This window comes from Sturnira hondurensis, unplaced genomic scaffold (genome assembly GCF_014824575.4).
Source record: "Sturnira hondurensis isolate 20B ecotype Veracruz unplaced genomic scaffold, ASM1482457v3 Scaffold0008196, whole genome shotgun sequence".
NCBI classification, from domain to species: Eukaryota; Metazoa; Chordata; class Mammalia; order Chiroptera; family Phyllostomidae; genus Sturnira; species Sturnira hondurensis.
This window is the reverse complement of record NW_028080827.1, coordinates 4,956,237-4,975,995: the sequence shown is the minus strand read 5'-3', so window position 1 is coordinate 4,975,995 and position 19,759 is coordinate 4,956,237. Positions and strand designations below refer to the sequence as shown.

Sequence of the window (19,759 nt, the reverse complement as noted above, 5' to 3'; positions counted from 1 at the left end):
GATGAATCTCACACACTCCCTAACTCTGCTGGTTACTCTGGATAACCTGTCAAGACCTCCGTGGACTTCAGAACTGCCAGGCATCTCTGCCTTTCTGCTCCCCTGCTTTCTTGATGTGTCTGTGTGCTCCTCTTCTCTCCTCAGTGTTCACTCTCTCTGCTTCTTCCCCTGCTGGTGTCTTTCTCTATTCCTCACATCCTTCCTCTGTCTCCCCCATTTCACCCCCTTTTTGCTCTCCTATCCTCTCTTTTCATTATACGAAGTTAAAATACATTGAGGCATATTGTCTGTCCACCAGCTCCATGTAACCACCCTCCTTGCACCGCCAGCCAGGGCAGGACTCCCTGTTCTTCACAATTGCCCTACTGCATCCATGCCTTTTTGCACACTTTGTTCTCTGCTCAGAAGACTCTCCACCCTCTATCAAAATCCTCCAATGAATCTTCTTTCATGCACTTTTTCCAGGAAACTTTCTACTCTGTCCCCCTCACTTCTTTTGCCTTCGTTTTCCTGATCTCTCCCTTATCCATATGAAACTTATTAGTAACCTTCAGAACTTACCAAATTATGTCCTATAGAAGTACATTAAAGGCAAAAGTATCTTATTTATCTTCATAGCCTTTATTTATACAATGTTACCTTGTGCATTTTTATTGAATTTATTGGGGTGACATTGGTTCACAAACTTGTACCAGTTTCAAGTGTCCAGTTCAACAAAACATCTGCACACTGCGTCGTGCGCCCATCACCCAAAACAAAGTCTCTTCATGTCCTTCATGTCTCTTCAAAGTCTCTTCAAGTCTCTTGCAGTCACCTGTCACGTGCTGTTGGCACCGCTCCACAGTTTTGTCAGGAAGAAAAGACACTAAATAGCAGATGGGGAAGGAGCGCTAGAAACCGTGAGGGCAGAAATAGTTTCTGTCTTGAGCCTTACTGTGTTGCATCCCTAACTACTAGCACAGTTCCCGGCATGTATGAAGTGCTTAAAAGTATCTGTCAAATGAGTGAATGAATACATGGATCAGTATATGGGTGTATATTATATATCACCAATGATCATCTACTTGCTGGTTTCTTTCCCCTAATATATTAACACTGGGTTTTCACATTATAAACATTGTAGCAATATTTTTTCCTCTCAGATGATTCTTTTGCTTGTGAAAAACACACCCACTTTTAACTCCTGGGTGGGGGCAAAATGGAATATGATCCTAGTAATAGATAGAGTGTGTAAATAGAGAAAAATCAGCTAAGCTTTTGCTTTTACAAACCACAGTAATGATGTATTTTGCATATACAGTGGATATAACTAAAATAATTATGAACTAAAAACCAGAAAACTTCAATTCCATTCCAAACAAACACTGACACTAATTCATGACATTTTGAAAAGTTATCTTACTTCTTGTGTCTCGGTCCTTTCATAAGTAAGATGAGCATGATGGCTAGATCAGTGCTTCATATATATTTTTGGAAACACAAGTACTTTTGAAAATCTGATGAAGGCTTTGAATCCACTTCCTAATATTTTGTGTACAGTTTTTCCTTACAAATTTTCCTGAGGGCCAAATGCAAACTGCATGTAGAGATCTCTGGACTAGGTCTTAAGGGTTCTTCCCAGCCCTCTACGTCCCGAATGCAGTTGGCTTTGTCTCATACAACCAATAATGTGCTTTCAAGCAGACAGTCTAGTTGCTTTCTCAATGCTACAACGTGGGTTATTAATACGCACCAGAAGTCAGTTCCTGACTTCTGGTGTGTATTAAGTCTTCCTCTCTAAGTCTTCCTCTCTAAGTTTACAGTAAGAGAAGAGAGCAACATACTTCCTAAGGAGAACTTAAGACCAATTTGCAGCTTCCATAAGGAAAGCTCTCTATTCCTCAGGCTAATTTCACAGGCTTGTTGCTCTGTTCCTCCTCTGTTGTTGCTGTAACTTAATGTTTATGTGTACTTTAATTCCCAACTCTACTAGGCATTCTGCAGATGCAGAACCCATGTGCGGTAGCCAGCATTTGGTTAGGCCTCTCATGACCCCCACCACTTAGCATACACACCCTCGTGAAGTCCCCTCCCACATTTAACTAGGGTTGGTGTGTGTGACCAGTAAAATAAGGCAGAAGTGATGGTGTATTATCCTGCAGCTTTCACCTTGCTTTCTCTCTCCTCCTCTCTCTCATGCTCAGTCTGGGGAAGGCCACTTACCATGTCGTGAGGACACCAGGGAAGCCCATGGAGAGCCCTGCATGGTAAAGAGGAAGTCTCTGGCCACCAGCCTGCTAGGAACTGAGGCCTGCCCGCTGCCGTGTGAGAGAGGTTGGAAGCAGATCCTTCGGCCTCAGTCCTCAAGTCTTACGAAAACCGCAGCCCTTGCCCTGGCTGATGTGGCTCTGGTAGCTGGATGTTGTCCCACAGAGTGGAAGCTCGCCAGTGAGCCAGTGTTTCTCTCACACATCAATGTTTTCTCCCCCTTTTTCTCCTTCCCTTTCCCTCTCTCTAAAAATAAATAAATACAATCTTAAAAAAAAAAAGACTGCAGCCCTGGCTGACAGCTCGACTGAAACCTTGTGAGAGATCCTGAGCTAAAACCACTCAGCTCCGCTGCCCCCAGATTCCCGACCCACTGACAGTCCGAGATAGTATGTTGTTTTAAGCTGCTAAATGTGGGGTGATTCGTTATGTACCAAAGATAGTTAATACACATATTCATTCCCTCTCTCTCTCTCTCTCTCTCTCAGCTACTTAGTACTATTGGTAACATTTTACAATTGAAATCTATTGAAGGAATCTGCTCTAACCTCTTTTATTTTATATATTTTTTAAATGAGGCCCAGAATAGTTCAGTACCTGCCCAAGGTCATTCAGTTAAATGTTGAAAAAAAAAAGCATTAAAACCCAGGTCTCCTACTACTAAATACAGTGTTATTTCCATGTCCCCACGCTACCTCTCACTTTCTAATCAGTTCAGCCTAGTCCTGAGGGATTAAATAACATATATCAATGTTTATACTAAAAGCACAACTGGTATGATAAACTGAGACCGATAAATCAGACATGAATTGTTTAAGCCTACTTTTTCTGCCTTTTCTCTTCTCTCATTGACAATTCAGACCATTCATAAACCCCTATACAAAGAATGCATAGACCAAAGTAATGGAGATTGATTAACATGAGCAATTTACTACTTTTGGGTAGTTCTGATAAGAAATTTTGGTAAGAAAATGGGTTAAACTTTAAAAAAATTAAGTATTGGGGTTATTAGAAGATATAAACTATTAAGTCATTTTGTGAATAATATAAATAACTGTTTTTGATTAGTTATTGCTTCTGCGTTCTTCTTCAATAGCTTCTCATTATCTGTGGAATAAAGTGTATGTTCTCTAAAATGGAAAACAGCTTTCCCAGAAATGAGAATGTACTGCAAGCTCATCTCTCCCTAATCCCTGCCTTGAACTTGATAATCCTGAAATACTGATTCCCATACGTACCTACCAACGCACCACCCAGGTTATCCAGAATACTCCAGGAAAGAGTGTCCTCAGTTCTTACTATCTGCCCCACTCCCTAAGCCCTTCTAGCTGGCCAGGCTTGCTCCCACTAGCCCTCGGGTAGTCCAAATACAGTTTCCTTGAAGATTCTTGCTCAGTCTTTCACTGAGTCTGTGATCAGCCCTCCACCATGGTCCCCCAACTTCCTGAGCTTATCATTCTATTAAAATTGAGTCTTTGCCGTTGGCCTTCCAAGTAGGATGAAATTTTCCAAATAGTGGGTCTTCACCACATTTATCAATGTATCCACAGTACACAGCAAACATGTGTTCAATCAGTAGTACAATAAATAGTATTCTGGTCTCTGGAAAGGGCCACTGCAACTTTCAGAATACAAACATTCTAAGATGTTTTTAAGATATTGAAAGAAACTAAGGCCAGTCAGGTGGCAAATAATGCATATGTCTAGTTCTGTGAAAAAAACTGAGAAACAGAGATATATGATTTACCCAGATATTCTGTCTTTGCACTAACTCGTCATTTTTATTCCCTTTCTTTTGTGCTTTTTAAAATTTGGCCAAGTCTTAAGAAGATTAGAAATAAATTGAGAACATAATAATCATGGACAAAAGAAAGAACCAGTTTGCCAGAACTGTTTTTTTTTTCAACCTATCCTTCAGAAGTGCCCGTTAGAACAAACTCTCTTCTGTTTCTCTTATTTGTTTTTGTTTTGTTCTATTTGGATTTAGTGGTCCTTGGAGAGGGAAACTATTTGGCTATATTCCTAAAATTAACTTATTTATTCTCTAAAATTTAATTGTATATATGTATATATTCTATAATAATTGAGGATACTTACTAATGAACAAAAGTATAAATATTTTAATAAATATCAGAAATGTGTTTAAAATACAACCAAATTAAATTTTGCAGCATCTTTAGCAATTTGTAAGCAAAATAAACTGAAAGTTTCGATGCCAGCTCAGAGGAAGACAGATGGAGATGTTGTGTACAGGGAAAGTTGGAGTAACATTTTTATTTAATGCTAAGAAGATAATGCCAAGTACTCACTAGGTCTTATTACAGAGAAGAAAATTTCAGCTGTTTACAGTTCTTCACATGCGAATTATCCCACTGCATGGTGCAAATTAATGTGTGATATTTTAATAATACTAGTGGCATGCAATGATAACTAAAACTGTACTTTGGAGTTAAACCCTCTTGGATTCATATCCCAACTCTGACAGTTACTAGCTATGGAACCTAGAGCAAGTTACTTAGTTCTATGAGCCAGAGTTGCCCCATCTGCGAAACGGGGATAACTCTGAAAGCTTAGTGCTCTGCGAAGATTATAAGTTACATAATATATGTGAAATGTTCACAGCGCCAGTCCCATAGTAATCGCTCAAGATATTTACCTCTTGAAGTAATTATTATTATTATTATCTTAAAATAATATTAATGGTCTTTATTGTGTTACTTTAAAATGCCTCACTTCTTCCCCTTCAAAATCTCTTAGTGACTTGTGTTGGCTATAAGGAAACTGGGAGGTTTAAAGCAGCATTCTGAACATGAACTTCTTAGTCTTTAACACATAACCGTGCTAATCACACAGTGATTTCATCAGGCCTGCTATTCAGTGTCTACTCATATGTTAACTAACCACTCAGCTGTTTCCAGAAAACAGTCAATCATTTCACACAGACTTTTTTGATATGATTATTTCAATCGTCAGCTAATTTTTAACACCAGTCTTCCTTAATTAAAATTTATAATGTCTAAATAAGAGGCAGAACAGGCCTCTTAAGAGGCCTCTGTATAATTTTAAAACTAGAACTTGTACACTACCAAACTTAGCAGGTTGGCCAATCTCCTGAGGGTCTTTTCTTTCCTTCTGTGAAGCGGAGCAATGGTGGTTGCAGGCTTACAGCAGAGAGGTATTTTGAGAAATAGTTAGAATGTAATGAAATGTCCAATTGCACCAGTTTCAGTGTAGGCATATGTATTTTTAAAGAATTAACATCTGTTTAGTTATCTACTTATGTTCGGTCCCTCAATATAAATGTTCCCAGTTGTACACTGTGCAATTTTACATAACTAAATTAGATGTTTTATGACAAAAACAAAATGTAGTTCTATACACTGCACTGATTTTAATAGTAATATTAATGTGAATACCTAATAAACTATCAAATAATACTTTATAATAAATTTTGGGTTCAAGTACAACTTAATGCCATGATACATAGATTTATATTCACCTTCTTTGGAAATGAACTATTACTCAGTATCTAATCAAGTTCAAGCCAGTTAGAAAATGTGAAGACCAAATTTGGCCAGAATCCTTTCAAAGTGTACAGCACTTTTGTATGCCTATTAAACATCCAACATGATTTCATAATGCATTATCTGTGCAAAAGGCAAGGTGGGGACAATTTCTCAGACACAGAGAAACATCTGTTAGGTTTATCTAAGTGAGAAAACGCCTCAGCTCATTGCCTTTCATGATTAGAGGAGGTAAAATCATGCCATGACTACCAAGTATCCTGGTTCCGTAGCTGGAACAGGTGATCCAACTCTAACGATGGTAAAAGTTGTCTTACTTTAAAGAATGTGGCCGGTAACCTCCATAACTTTGTCCTTAAATGTGAAACATATGCCCCAAAGCCATTGTTTCTCTTACTTCTTGGAAAGTATTATGGGGGAGGAAAATTCCTCCATAAGGATAATGCATGTTTTATAATGAGTATTTGTGAACAGTTAAACAGATTACAATTATGATCAGATTTAAAAGGCATGAAAAAGAAAAATATGCAGCCCTGGCTGGTGTAGCTCAGTGGACTGAGCGCGGGCCTGCGAACCAGAGGATCGCAGTTCCATTCCCAGTCAGGGCACATGCCTGGGTTGTAGTCCAGTTCCCTGCAGGCCAACTCCCAGCAGGGGACGCACAAAAGGCAACCATACATTGATGTTTCTCTCCCTCTCTCCTTCCCCTCTAAAGATAAATAAATTTTTAGAAAAAAAAGAGAAAAATATGCAGTTATCTAGAAAAATCGATATTATTCTAATTCAATGTATCATTTCTATTTAAACTATGCTATCAAAAAAGTTACCCTTTAAAGGAAATAGCCATTTTTAGTAGACAGGAAAATCAGAAAAAGTCTGAAAGTTAAGGAAGGTCCAATGTTTTTCCCATATTTGTAATAGGAAAAAAAAGTTTGACCTTAGTGGACTTAACATTGACACCTAGAAAGACATTGAGTCACCTTCCATTTCCCAGCCTTGCGATAGTCTCCTATAACCAACCACCTACAATAAAACATATGGCTGCTGAAGGTAATACATTTGTTCTCTCTTTCATCCTGATCATTCTTACGGTCATTTTTTTCCAGAAAAGAGTTCCATGCTGCCCTCCTCATTTGAGTTAGGCAACCCCCATTGTGCTCTAAACTTTCCTTCTCTGACCAGTAGTTCACCCTCCACCCCCACCTAAACTGTTAGTTCTCTAACAACGTGGACTGTGAGTTACTACTTACTTCTGAGGCGTCAGTCTGGCATAGGGAAGTATCTATGACTATTTGCAGTGAACTATTAAATTAATAAAAGACTGAAAAAAGAAGTCACCAACCTTTCAGAGCCTTACATGATATCTTCATTGTTCAAGCAGAGAGAAACTTCACTGAATGCAGGTGAATTCCCCATGATTACTGCCTCAGTACTAATCAGACTAACCAGGCCTGTGGCCAGAGTCCAGTTAGAGGCACCGTTAGACACCAAGAGACTCTCCGAGGATTAGGCTACCGGCACCAAAACAAATTGATTGTGTATTCAACAACCTGCCGCTTCTCTCCAGCTCTCCCTCTCTCACATGTCCTCTTCTCCCTTCAACATTGCACACCAAGTCCAGGATTGATCTTCTAAGTGCTACTAATAACTAGGCAGAGCCCCAGCCAAAATTTGTCAGCCCATTGCGTCTTTTTACCATTGTAGCTCATTTAACTCTAAAAGACGTTTTCTGCCTTTTTAATGCAGATATTCCTCAAATCAGTATCAACTGCAAATTATTGTTTTCTCTGAATATAGTTTTTTTAAGTCTTTACTTTTTATTGTTGTTCAAATACAGTTGTTTTCATTTTCCTCCCACCACTCTCCCCTGCCCCATTTACCCCCACCTTCCACCTTCAATCCTACCCAACTTTGGCTTTGTCTATGGGTCCTTTATATATGTACAAATACAGTTTTTGATGTAAAGGGATCAGTTGACAGTCAAATGAGAATGAAAATGAGTGTTGAGGAGGGCCATAGCGTTTTCAGGATTTGTCTTCACCATGCCCCACCAGTCACCTTAGTATCACCAGGGGTAACTGTATCTGCTTAGATCACTGGCCTCTACCGTAAAACTCATCCACTAGTACCTTGAAATTACCTAGAAAACACTAAGTCAAATAGGTTTTTGAAGCCAAGACATCTTTTATGACAGAGAATAAGAGACAACAGAGGTTACTTCTATTTCAGCAAGGCTTTTACTTCTTTTCTTTTTTAAAGATTTTACTTACTTATTTTTAGAGAGAGGGGAAGGGAGGGAGAAAGAGAGGGAGAGAATGTACATGTATGGAAGCTGCTTCTTGCATGCCCCCAACCCGACCAGGAACTGACCCAGCACCTCGTAGCCTGCGAGGGGAGAGCCCAAACCAGGAGCCACACGAGTCAGGGCAGGCTTTTATTTCTTGTCCACATCACACTTCCATGATAGTAATTGTTTTTCTCACTTATAAATAATTTTAGTTGTGTAACAGCTTAAGGGAGATATATATTTAGTGAGTGACAATACTTCTTCCTTCCTTCACCTCTTGCACTGGGCTGAGTGCTACTTCCTCTATCCTTGGGAGATAGAAGGAAGAGCAGGACATGATCTTAGCTAATCTTTCCAGAACTGACATTCTAGTGGCATTGCCAGATACAAACATAAATAACCACAAGGCGAGGCAAATGTGCTGTTTATGGCTAGAATGGCAATTCTATTTACAATTTCAAGTAAGTGACCTATTCAAGTGATATTGCAATTAATTTATTAAATTTGTGATTCTAACTCCAGGTTATGGTAAATTTTACATTTCTCAATAGATTTTTGACCAGTAAATGAAACTTGTTCTTTATTGATACAGTTGAAATAACTTCAGCTTTTCCTCAAGCTACTTTTTTGAAAAGTAAAACCAAAGTTTATTGTTTTTAGGTACATAAAACAAAAATTTTCAATCCCATTGGAATCCTAAAACATTTCTAGTTTTTAGTTGGTTTCTAGGTTGCCCAAATAATAGGTATTGGGCATCATTTCAGGTTAGAAGAATGATTCCATAAAGTTGCTCAGAACCCAGAAAGAGCTTTAAAAGCTTAAATCCTATGGCAAATCTCTGGATTTCAGCCCAATGTTCATACACTAAATATTACTCCAAATATTACTCCCTAATACTCCAAAATCATAATCAGGATCCTGACTTTGGCACAAATCTTTAGTTCAACATCATTCTTAAAATATTGGTTCAGGTCAAACCCATAGCCTTTTTATTTGGAACAAACAACTGAGTGGAAGCTTGGATTGAGTTCCTCACTACACAACAGGTAGATCCCATAGCTCTCAGTTTCCACTGTAATAAAATTTAAATGTTTTACCCAATCAGGGGTGAGAGTGAGAAGGGTATGAAGGTTGTGTGTGCTCTCTTGTCAAGTAAATTTGGAAAATCACATATAGTTTTATCCTAGAGTTTTGTGATTCATATTAGTGTGGTATAGGTTTAGAGAATTCCTGCTATGAAGAACTTATTCAGCTTTATGTAACTTAATATTTCCCAATTGGTTGGCCACAGAAACTGTGCTGCATTGTGTCTCGAGGGGCACTAGTGGTGTATGAAACAAAGTTTGGGGTTGCTGCCTTGAGAAAACTCTGCAGGCTGAGTTGCTTCTGATTTCATCCCAAATCTCTTCCTGAACATTATCTACAAGTACACCTGAAGTTCAAATGGGCAGATAAGTGGAAAGTATTATAATAGCTTTTAATGGCATGTCGTAAATACAGTATTTAAGGGTATTTGAACATGCTCATCTCCAGTCTTCTTACATCATGAAAATAAACTCAGTTTCAGAATTTTCCTCATAAATAAGCAAGTTTATTACAGTTTCAGGCACAAATTTAACTTCCAGATTCAAGTCTCCTATTTGAGTAACATCTGCACTACTCTTATTATCATTTCAACCCCTCTGTATACTATTTTGTTTTTGTTTGTTTTGTTCTCAGAAATCCTTCCACTATCTTATCAATCTATTGAATTCCATTGCCTTTATTTTTAAGAGCTATTGTACATTTTATTAGAATCCTTTGTATTTAAATTTACTCTAAATTAATTTTTATTACATTTGTGAAAATTTTTATATAAAGTTTACCTTTGATTTTTATATAAAGTTCTTCCTTACCTCTCTTTCCTTTTTCTCTCCTGTTCACATACAGCTATTTTCTTCCTATTTATTCTCAGCAGGACACTCACTCATGGCTCTGTCACGTACTCATGTTCTCTGCAGTAGAAGTGATTACACCCTTCTGCAGGGAAGTTGACTGGAGCAGGTGGACACCCTCCAGAGCTGTCTTCCCCAGTGGACATCAGCCACTTTCCTGCCAATAATGGTACTGTCTGTTTAAAAGGCAAGTTTTACCTGAACATGGATATTGGATCATTCTCTCGCCTTCCCTGCCCTAATCCCTCTGTCTTTACATACTACTATACGAATCCATTCAAAACTACCTAACTGGAATAATATTTTTTGGCTAATGAATGTGGTATGGTTTCTTCACCCAAGTCAGATAGAATCTCAAATGCAGATATGGATTTTAGTCAAGTTAAATGCACTGACTCTTTAATGTGGCTTTCAGAACCATGTAGAAGGCAGAGGGTCTTCACGTGGCAGCCAGTTCTGCATGTGGAAAGATTGGATGTGAACTAGGAGGACATTATGCTGAGTGAAATAAGCCAGACACAGAGGGACAAATGGCAGAGGATACCACTTACAGGATGATTCTAACATGGTCAAACTCATAGAAGCAGACAGTAGAACGGTAGTTGCTAGGAGCCGGGGGAGTAGGAAACAGGGAGGTGGTGTCAAGGTTATCAAGTGTCAGTTATGCAAGATGAACTAGTCTAAGAGATCTACTATACAGTTCAGTGGCTATAGTCTATAATATTGTATTGTATACTTAAATATTTATTTAAAAAGGCTAAATATTATATTAAGTGTTACCACAAAAATTATTGTCACAAAAATTAATAACAATAAAAAGGGCAGGAAGAAGCTTTTGGAAGTGGTGCATATGTTATGGCATAAATTGTTCTGATGATTTCATAGATATATACTCATTTCCAAATTCATCAAGTTGTATACATTGAATAAGTACAACTCTTTGTATGTCAACCATACCTTAATAAAATGTTTTTTCGTGGAAGATTAGGTATGGTTTAGAAAAGGGAGGAATCTGCATGGAAACCTATTACATTTAAGGATTTTTTTTCTATTTATTACTGGGACATACACAATTCCTGCCTTTTCTTCTATGTGCTATCTGTGCAATTAAAATACAGAAGTCTTATATTTCATAGTGATACAAAAGAAGTTACTGTGCTACCCAAAACTGTCTGATACAGAGGAAGGAAGCTAGGATCCTTGATCCCATACTTACAGAGAGAAAAATGTCTAGCTTCATATGCTTTTCACTAACCTGGACAGACCCTACAGGCTTATAGTTGCCTCCCCCCTGGCTCATCCAGACTGGAGGTTGTCTTTTCCAATCACTTCCTTTGAACTCTCTAGAGTGATATCAGATAGGAGGTGAGACCTTAATTTGGCGGCATCTGGGTTCATGGGCATGAGTGGCTCATTTAAGCACCACGTAGCTGGCACTGATGCCTGCTGAGGCACCACTTGAAAGTTTCTGAAGAGATTCAGAACTGCCTGTTGTTGTGAGAATGTCGCACACGACCTCTTACCTCTGCAACAAACTCATTCAGCAAAGAAGCCTTCTTACACGGCAGCTTAGCGCTGTCACCACGCACATTCCCAGACCAGTCCGCCGAATGTTAAAACCGTGGAGATTTGTCAGAGAGGTCAAATGGAAGAACTTCCTTAATGCACAATTCAGAGATTCACTCCTAATAAATCCATTTCAAAATCCTGTAGGATGCAAGCTAACCCTGGAGCTTTCTAAGGGTTTCAAAACATACTTGGGACACCTGAGGGGATTCAAGCTGAATTAGAACCTCTGGCTTTATTAATTAGTGGGTTTCAACCTTCACTGCCCAGTAAAATCCCCAGAGAGCTTTAACCAACATTAATACCTTGTTCCATCCCACCTTCTAAGGTTCTGATTTAACTGAGCTGCGGTTTTCCTAGTAATCTAATGTGAGCCCCGTAGTCCAGTGGTTCTCAGCTTTGGCGATATGTCAAGATTATGTGGCGAGCTTTTAAAATTCCTGATGCCCAGGCTGCACACCAAATCAATTTAATAAGAATCATTGTGGGTGGGACCTGGCATTAGCATTTTTAAAAAAATTCCCCAGCTGATTACATATTTAGCTGAGGCTGATAAATAGAAAAATCTAGAAAAGAAAATCCTTCCTTATATCTAAAACCTGGCTTCTTACACTCTCTCCAGTTCACTTGCATCTCTCATTGCTCTAAAGCTACAGGCTGAAGTGTTGTGATACAGCTGAGTAACAAGGAAATATACGTGTTCCGATGTTCGGGGTTGATATAGAAATGAAAGCGATAGTTCAAAACTGAACTAACAAGGAAAATGGGGACAGACTCATAGATGGAGAGCAGGATGACACCTGGGGGCAGGGGTTAGCAGGTGGAGGGATGGAGCAAAAAGGAAAAAGGACTCATGGACATGGACAACTGTGTGATGATTGCCGAGGGGAGGGAGGTATAAGGGGACTAAATGATAATGGAAAAATACAATAAAGGTTAAATCAAAAAAGAAAGTGGTAGTTCAGATGAGAATTTACAAAATAAGTAAGAAATGTACCTGTGGCAATAAAATATTAGCACTTTATAAGTGTGAGGCACTTGCATTAGCCCAAGAAAAGAAGAAGCCTATAGAATGAAAAAAGTCTTTAATATTAGACTTTTCGAAAGTAGCTAATATTTTCAAAGTGTTCCACAGAACGTTACCCATCTTCTATAATTTAAAGTCTTGATCATTTAACTTAAGGGAATGCAGGTCATTGGTTCTACCGGATTCCATTTTGTCAATAATTCTAGGATTTGGGTTCAACCCCATAGATATGTTCCTCATTATCTGTCTTTAAAGGTGGGGTTGTCCTGGTTTTCTTATTTTTTTATTTTGACAATGTGAATTATTGTTCTTTTAGTTAACTTTCTGAGAACTGTTAGAGCATAAGCAAGTTTACCACATTTAGAGGTGATGTGTATATTTGGTCGCTACTAGTAGAGATTATTGTCGATTAGGAGTGTATCCAAAGAATTGTTGACAATTGAGTTGCTGAAGATTTTGTAGCCAAAGTCAAATCCAACAACACAGTGTTTATTTGTCTTTTGCCAATTGTTAGGCCATATCCTGTCACAGTGTAACAATCCAAAAGAGAATATTGCCAAATTATTGGCCAGTTTTCAAAATGGCTAACCCTTTTCTTGCTATGGAATTTAACAGTGCTTAACTATAACAAGTAAGGCCTACTCTTTTTCTTTTAATCAGTGGTTTATGACACCTAAGAATTTTTCCTTAAAAGGGATGGCTGATATTGACTATTGTGGGGAACAGCAAAACTTTTTAGTAATTGGGAGCCAAAGGCAAGGAAAGTGCCCTGAGAGACTGAGCTCTGTGCCCCACATCTGTCCGGCAGGCTGGCTGTCAGTTGCCCGGTGCACCGCTGCCACCCCTCACTCGGCACCCGAGTCCCCGGCTTACACAGCAGTGTTATTTCTGTCAGGTGTGGAGTGATTGTTTCTGTCTGCTGAGGGCTTGCCTGGTCCAGCAGTTATCTGAATTCACCCTCTAGCCTTGTCTCCAAGGGGAAAACTCTTTCTGACAACAGCAGTGGAAGTACTGACCATCCATTGCCAGTCCCTTTATGATGCTATTAACACTCTCTTTCTGCAGAGAACATGATATGTATTTCATTTTTGAGGGACGTTGTATGCGTTTATTACCCTTTTATTGGTTCAGGTTAGGTTCTAGTTGTATCACTTAGAAACCTACTGGTAGGCTAACTGTGAAGCTGCCCAAGAGAACGATTTGAAAGGAGAGGTTTTCTCACCTCCTGGGGAATAATAGCGTGAGATCTCAGGACCAGCTTTCCAGTCACAGCTTTTCTCTCCTGAGGAGTCAGAAATGTGGTCCCTTGGCCTCTCATAGGTTCCTACATTTACATAGTTGGGCCTTAATTATATGTCTACTAATATAAGTATTATTTCTGTTGGGTTCCTTGGCGTGCTTTTTCTGCTATTTCGTTCTAATATAAATTTAAAATATTTCACAAGACAACACTATAATTAAGATAAGACTAAAATAAGATTATCCCAAGCCAGGGTAGCTGAGATAATTTTTTGAATTTGTTTTTATTGATTGACTTTTTTTTTGAGAGAGAGAGAGAGAAAGGAACAGAGAGAGAAATATTAATTTTGCTGTTCCATTTATTTACACATTGATTGATTGATTCTTGTATGTGCCACAACCAGGTATCACACCAGCAACCTTGGTGTGTGAGGACAATGCTCTAACCAACTGAGCTACCTGGCCAGGGCAGTCATTTTTCAAATTACCTAAAGATGTGAGACATGACCTATCATATCCACCTCCCTACCATTCTACCTCACTTCCTTCAGGCCTTCCACCCACCTGCCCCAGCCCAACAGATTCTGAAAGCAGACATATACACCCAGATTTTCCACTGTGCCTACTCACTCCAACCCGCTATCTTAACAATACCTATAAGCTACATTCTTATTCAGAGCCATGCTTATTACTGGTGAAGTAAGCAGCCCTTCAAGACCCATTAATAACCTGAGGTTAGTTCCTTCCTCTGGTTTTTTTCCCTTTTTTTCTTACTGTGGCATAGTATTAGAGGAGAAATGGCCTATCAAATTGGCTTTTTAGTTACTCAAGATTCATGATAAATTTATATCAAACTACAAAATAACTTCAGCATCTTGTGTATATTACAAATGCCTCTGTTTTAAGAAATTTGAACACAAATAAAACTGACATGTGTGAATGCATTTCAGTTATAGATATTTTTGATCCCATATAATTATACATGTTTTTCACTTTTACTGAATTTAACATCTAATTTTTCACTTTTTTATTATTTGAAAAAAAGCATTCAAAAGAAATTAGTCAGCATATACAAGAGTTCTATAGTGTTTAGGTTTGATAGCCTTATTATTACAATTTTAAATTAGTTCTGAGAGTTCATCCTTATCATTGAGATAATATCATCTGAATCTCATTCAACATGTGTGACAATGATGAATACTTAGATTTTCCACATTTGTGTTACATAATTTCTGTGGTTTAGAATAACATAGGCTTTATGGAGTAGAAAATATATTAGAAATCATCTGTACATACCTCACACCTTACAGATGAAAAATTGAAGATTGGAAAAAGTAAGAAATTGTTCCAACATCATTCACAGGCAGGGATTAGATTTATGTGTTATAGTTTCCACCTGGACTCTGTCTGTGATAAATCTGAATAACTTAAATGAAGTGATTGTAAGCCAAATTCTGTTGCTCACATAAAAGTGACCAACCACAAAACTTTCTTCCACATAGTTATTTCCTTAGCTAAACTTCAGCATAATCAGAACAATATCCTAAGAATAACATATCTTTATTAATAACAGTAACTATAAAACCATAACTGTTAACAATCTATTAAAATGTCCTTAACATTCTATATTAATTATACTTAAATTATTAGCTAAGAAACCTGAAAGCCATTCATTAAAACAAGTAACAAAAGTTTTCCCCATGTGATATGCAAGCCTGGCACTGTCCTGGACATCACGCCCATGCATTCTCTTGCAATCGACTTCAGCACAATATTGTAAGATCATATGCTAATAATATTGTTTGAGTACTAGTAATACAAACAAAATTTATTTTCACTCAGGAATTTTAAAATTCAAATGTATATATTGAGGTATATATTTTACCCCATTAAATTTAATACTGTTGGGATTGGCTATTAATCATAAGTGCTAAATGATAAATCCAACCCTGATATTACCACATGAAAAGAATAACTGATTCCTAAGGAAAGTGTAAGGCTTACTAGTCGAAAGTTATGGAATTAACAACTTTTTCAACTCACTTTTATTTCTTTCTTCACATTTACTTTTCTCTCAAGCTGACATAGAACCACGACATAGATGATGTACATAAATAACATCTTGGGAGGAACCCATTCTTCTGCCGTGGTAAATAATTAACAGCCCAGTGCAAGCCCCTGTGACATGAACAAGTGAGGGTGCCACAGCTTCCCTTCCGTTTTACAACTACACACAATTGCACAAGGCACTGAGTGCACGTTCGAGCACCGATTACTTTCACAGAAATAGTCTTCCAAAGAAAATCAAATTATTTTTTAAAAATCAATTCTCCATTTCTCAAACTAATAAGTAGTTTTTGGTGACCATTTACTGAGTACTCATTAGCATCCCTAAAGATTTTTTCTAGCAGACAATAAATCATATTTCAATGTGAACGATACCATAAGTTATATTTGGTTTAATTTATGAGCATTTGAACTTAGGACATGGAGAGTATATTTTCAAATTAGCTTGGTTATCAACTCCAATTATAATATTAGTAAATTTGCCCTGTTCCAGGAGAACATACAAAGTAGTGTATACTGTGGAGGTACATTTAAAACAGTTTTTAGGAACATAGTTCAACTATCCAAATTTAGAGAAATTAGAAGATGACATTTAGTTTTTTCAAGAGTAAAAAGGAAACAAAAAAGCATGTCACTTGGAAATTGATCTTTTCACAGCCCATGGTGGTTCGTTAATAGTGCTGTAAATAAAAGATGTTACTTACTGTAATTGTTCTTCATCTCTTGGGTCCCTTTGACTTTGCCTCGTTTATCAATTCTCAGATACCACTGTGTTCGACAGAAGAGTCTTCTCACTCTTATATCCCCTCCTTCCATGTAATCATAACTTCTTGTGTGTCGCTCAGGGCTGGAACAGTTCACATTTGTAGCCATTTGCTCTGAAGTCATGTCATTGCAAGCTAAAGATATAGTGCCCACTAGACAGATAATGTGAAAGCATGAGCTGTAGAGCAAAGTTGGCAGGATCCATGTCAGTATCCATTTGCGCATTATAGTGTAGTGCTCCGAGTGTTCATGAATAACATACTGAAAATTAAAGCTTCAGTGATTGTTGCTCCTAGGTCATTGACCTCTTCCTCTCTGTAAAGTGTAGATTGATTGAAGGAAGAGTAGTTGCTCCTTCCAAATTGTTAGCCTTATCCTTTCAGTTCCTGATAATAACAACACAGGGTCCCTCCTTTACTCTGCTGGGATATCCTTGTAAAAGCAGGCTGTGGTGAGCTCAGTTGCCGTGACGCCGTTTGCTACTTGACTTCTGTTTGCAAGGAGAGATTAAGAATAGGGACAGAAGGAGAAAGGAGGATGAAAAATTGTAGGTTTAACTTTCAGTGGTTAAAGAGTACTGTAATACACAGAACAGTATATCCTGTGGAGGCACATTTCAAACAGCTCGCAAGATTTCAACATTTTTACTCCTCTGCATTTAGACTTATAAAGGTTATGCATTGGTAGAGATATATCAGAATATGATTGTACCATTCATTCCAGTTGTTATTTGATAAGAAACATCCTGCAATTAGAGCTGTTGGTTTAAATTAAGTTCTAAAATTACTGCTAACAAAGTAAAAACGCTTTCCCTAGATCTCTTCATTACATGCTTTCACATTTGTGTTTCATCAAGTATTTTTCTCCTGAACTGACCACATTTCACAAGTTAAATGTCAGGGTTAGTCTGGAAAACTTCAACCTTATCTTTATGTAAGTTCTACACCAAAATTACTGTAGCTAATTACGTGGCTCAAATATCTGGTAACTTCACTTTTCCCTTCAGTATGAAAATCAAAGAAAAAGATAAACTACTAGAAAACATTCAGCGTTATTTTTAAGACAAATAACAGTAACTTACTTGTTCTGTTGATAACAGCTGGATACACAAGAATTCCATGTCTGTTGTCTGCCTTGTGCAACTTGAGCCTCCCTACTGTAGCTACAAACTACTTCTCAGCTGAGAAATTCTCCAGCAGAGTCATAATTGTTTCCATAAATCAACAGGCAGGAGGATTTTCTCCGTGTGTGTGAGTGCGTGTGTGCTCATGTGTATGTGTGTGGAGCCTTTTATTCAGGGCTTTTCGATAAATACCTTTGCTGACCTCATTGGAAGCAATTAAAACTTAACCAGTGAGCTGTGAGTTGAATACAACAGGGAGAACAGAGGAGGCTTGTATAGTATTCATTCAATGGTCATGAGAGGGAGCTATGAACATGGTTTATGCTGAAATCTACAAGTGGGTATCTCCCTGGTGGAAACAGCTCTCTGATTCTGAATCAGTTAGAAGGGAAAAGGGAATTTTTAGACCAGCTTTACAACATAGCAGCTGTATGTAAGTTGATAAATACTACGTTGAATGTATATAAAAGGGACTTTTGAACAGTTAGATCTTTTTTATAGCTTTACGATGCATGCATTTCTATTACTCCCCTGTGCTCTGAATGTTAGAATAAAACTATGAGTCTGAACTAACACATCTTACTGTCCTAAAGCACAGTATAGCTGAGTCAAAGTATATTCCTTTGTACAGAAATACTTCACCATTGTATATGCACATCATTTCTATGTCTTATATTTCTAGACTGAAAATAAGAAGACCTGGGTTCTTAGTTGAGCTGGGTCACTAATTACCAATATGACCTTGGGCAAGTGACTTAATGTTCCTGAGTCTCAGCAGCTACATTTGTAAAATGAGTGTATTAGTCTAAATTATTAAATGGTGTCTTGTAGTTTTACAATTCTGTGGCTTATAATTTTAACTATTGATATAAAGAAAAACATGCATGTTTTTAAAATTATTCTTAAAAATTAAAAAGTAAAGAAAATGATTTTTACATTGATTACCAGTATTTGACTCTTGCCTCAAAAAGAACATTAGCACAAGAAATAAATGTTAATTTATGGATGGAATTATAAGAGTTATAGCTAATGTAAATAAGAAAGCTGTTTTACTTTCCAACCTGAGTTGTTCTCTCTTTTACTTCTGGTTCTAGCACACATATAGTAGTTATGTTGTGGAATAATTGCATTGTTAATCTAAATCAATATTTACAAATATATACATTATACAATTATTTTTCCTACGTTAATACCCCTAAAACATACACTCACCCTACCCACGTACACACACACACTGCATTTGAAATGCACCACATCACCACCAGGTGGTGCATGTAGACCAAACAGGACAAGGAAATTGGATCACAGTTTATGTGATTTCCCTTTGTGTCTGTGCTTTTGGGGAACAGAATCAAGAGCACAGAGTAGTTTAAATGTACTCAGTTACTGTAAAAGCACCAGATATTGAAATTAAGTTTATCAAGGCAGAGGCGTTTGGGCCCTGCTATAATTGCATCTGTTGAAAGCTAGATGGCTGCAAAAAATATTGTATCATGTATTTCTCTAAAGGGGAAGAGAAGGAAAGAAAGTGTGATGCCACTGTGTTATGAATCATACCCGCATTAGTTTTGTAGGCAACAATAATGAGCAGGAGCAGAATTCCCAGGACTCGGATATTCCCTCTAAGGAAATGAAAATTATTGTCAGTTCACATGTAAAGGTAGCCAAGAGCTATCTAAAACTGTCCATTCCACACACTGACCCTAAAGATTTTAAATTAAAAACCAACAGATTAGTAGTCAAAATTTTCTAATTAAATGCTTAAGACTTCAATAAAAGAAATGGATAGTTTAAAGAGTGAAGAGTGCTTGGTGCCTCCTGAAAATCTGCTATTTAGGGTGAATTATAATCTGCTATATAGGGTGGATTGGGAAATGACCTGAGTGTGAAATTGTGATCTATGCACTCCAAGTTCATTAGATGCCATTGTACTCTGTAAGATGAAAACACAATCCCAGTAATATTAATGAGTGCATTGAC

At 37.7% G+C, this 19,759-nt stretch overlaps 1 protein-coding gene across 1 annotated transcript in view; it reads right to left on the bottom strand.

The window, feature by feature from the left end:
* The window catches only part of FGF7 (fibroblast growth factor 7), a 68,452-nt gene extending 50,436 nt beyond the window's left edge, over nucleotides 1-18,016 (bottom strand). The window contains exons 1-2 of the mRNA XM_037054602.1: nucleotides 17,738-18,016; nucleotides 16,596-17,146 (exon numbers count right to left, since the gene is read on the bottom strand). Of these exons, the coding sequence (XP_036910497.1) occupies nucleotides 16,596-16,881 (286 nt within the window). The 5' untranslated portion in view covers nucleotides 16,882-17,146; nucleotides 17,738-18,016. The remainder of the gene's footprint in view (nucleotides 1-16,595; nucleotides 17,147-17,737) is intronic.
* Nucleotides 18,017-19,759: the final 1,743 nt, after the last annotated feature.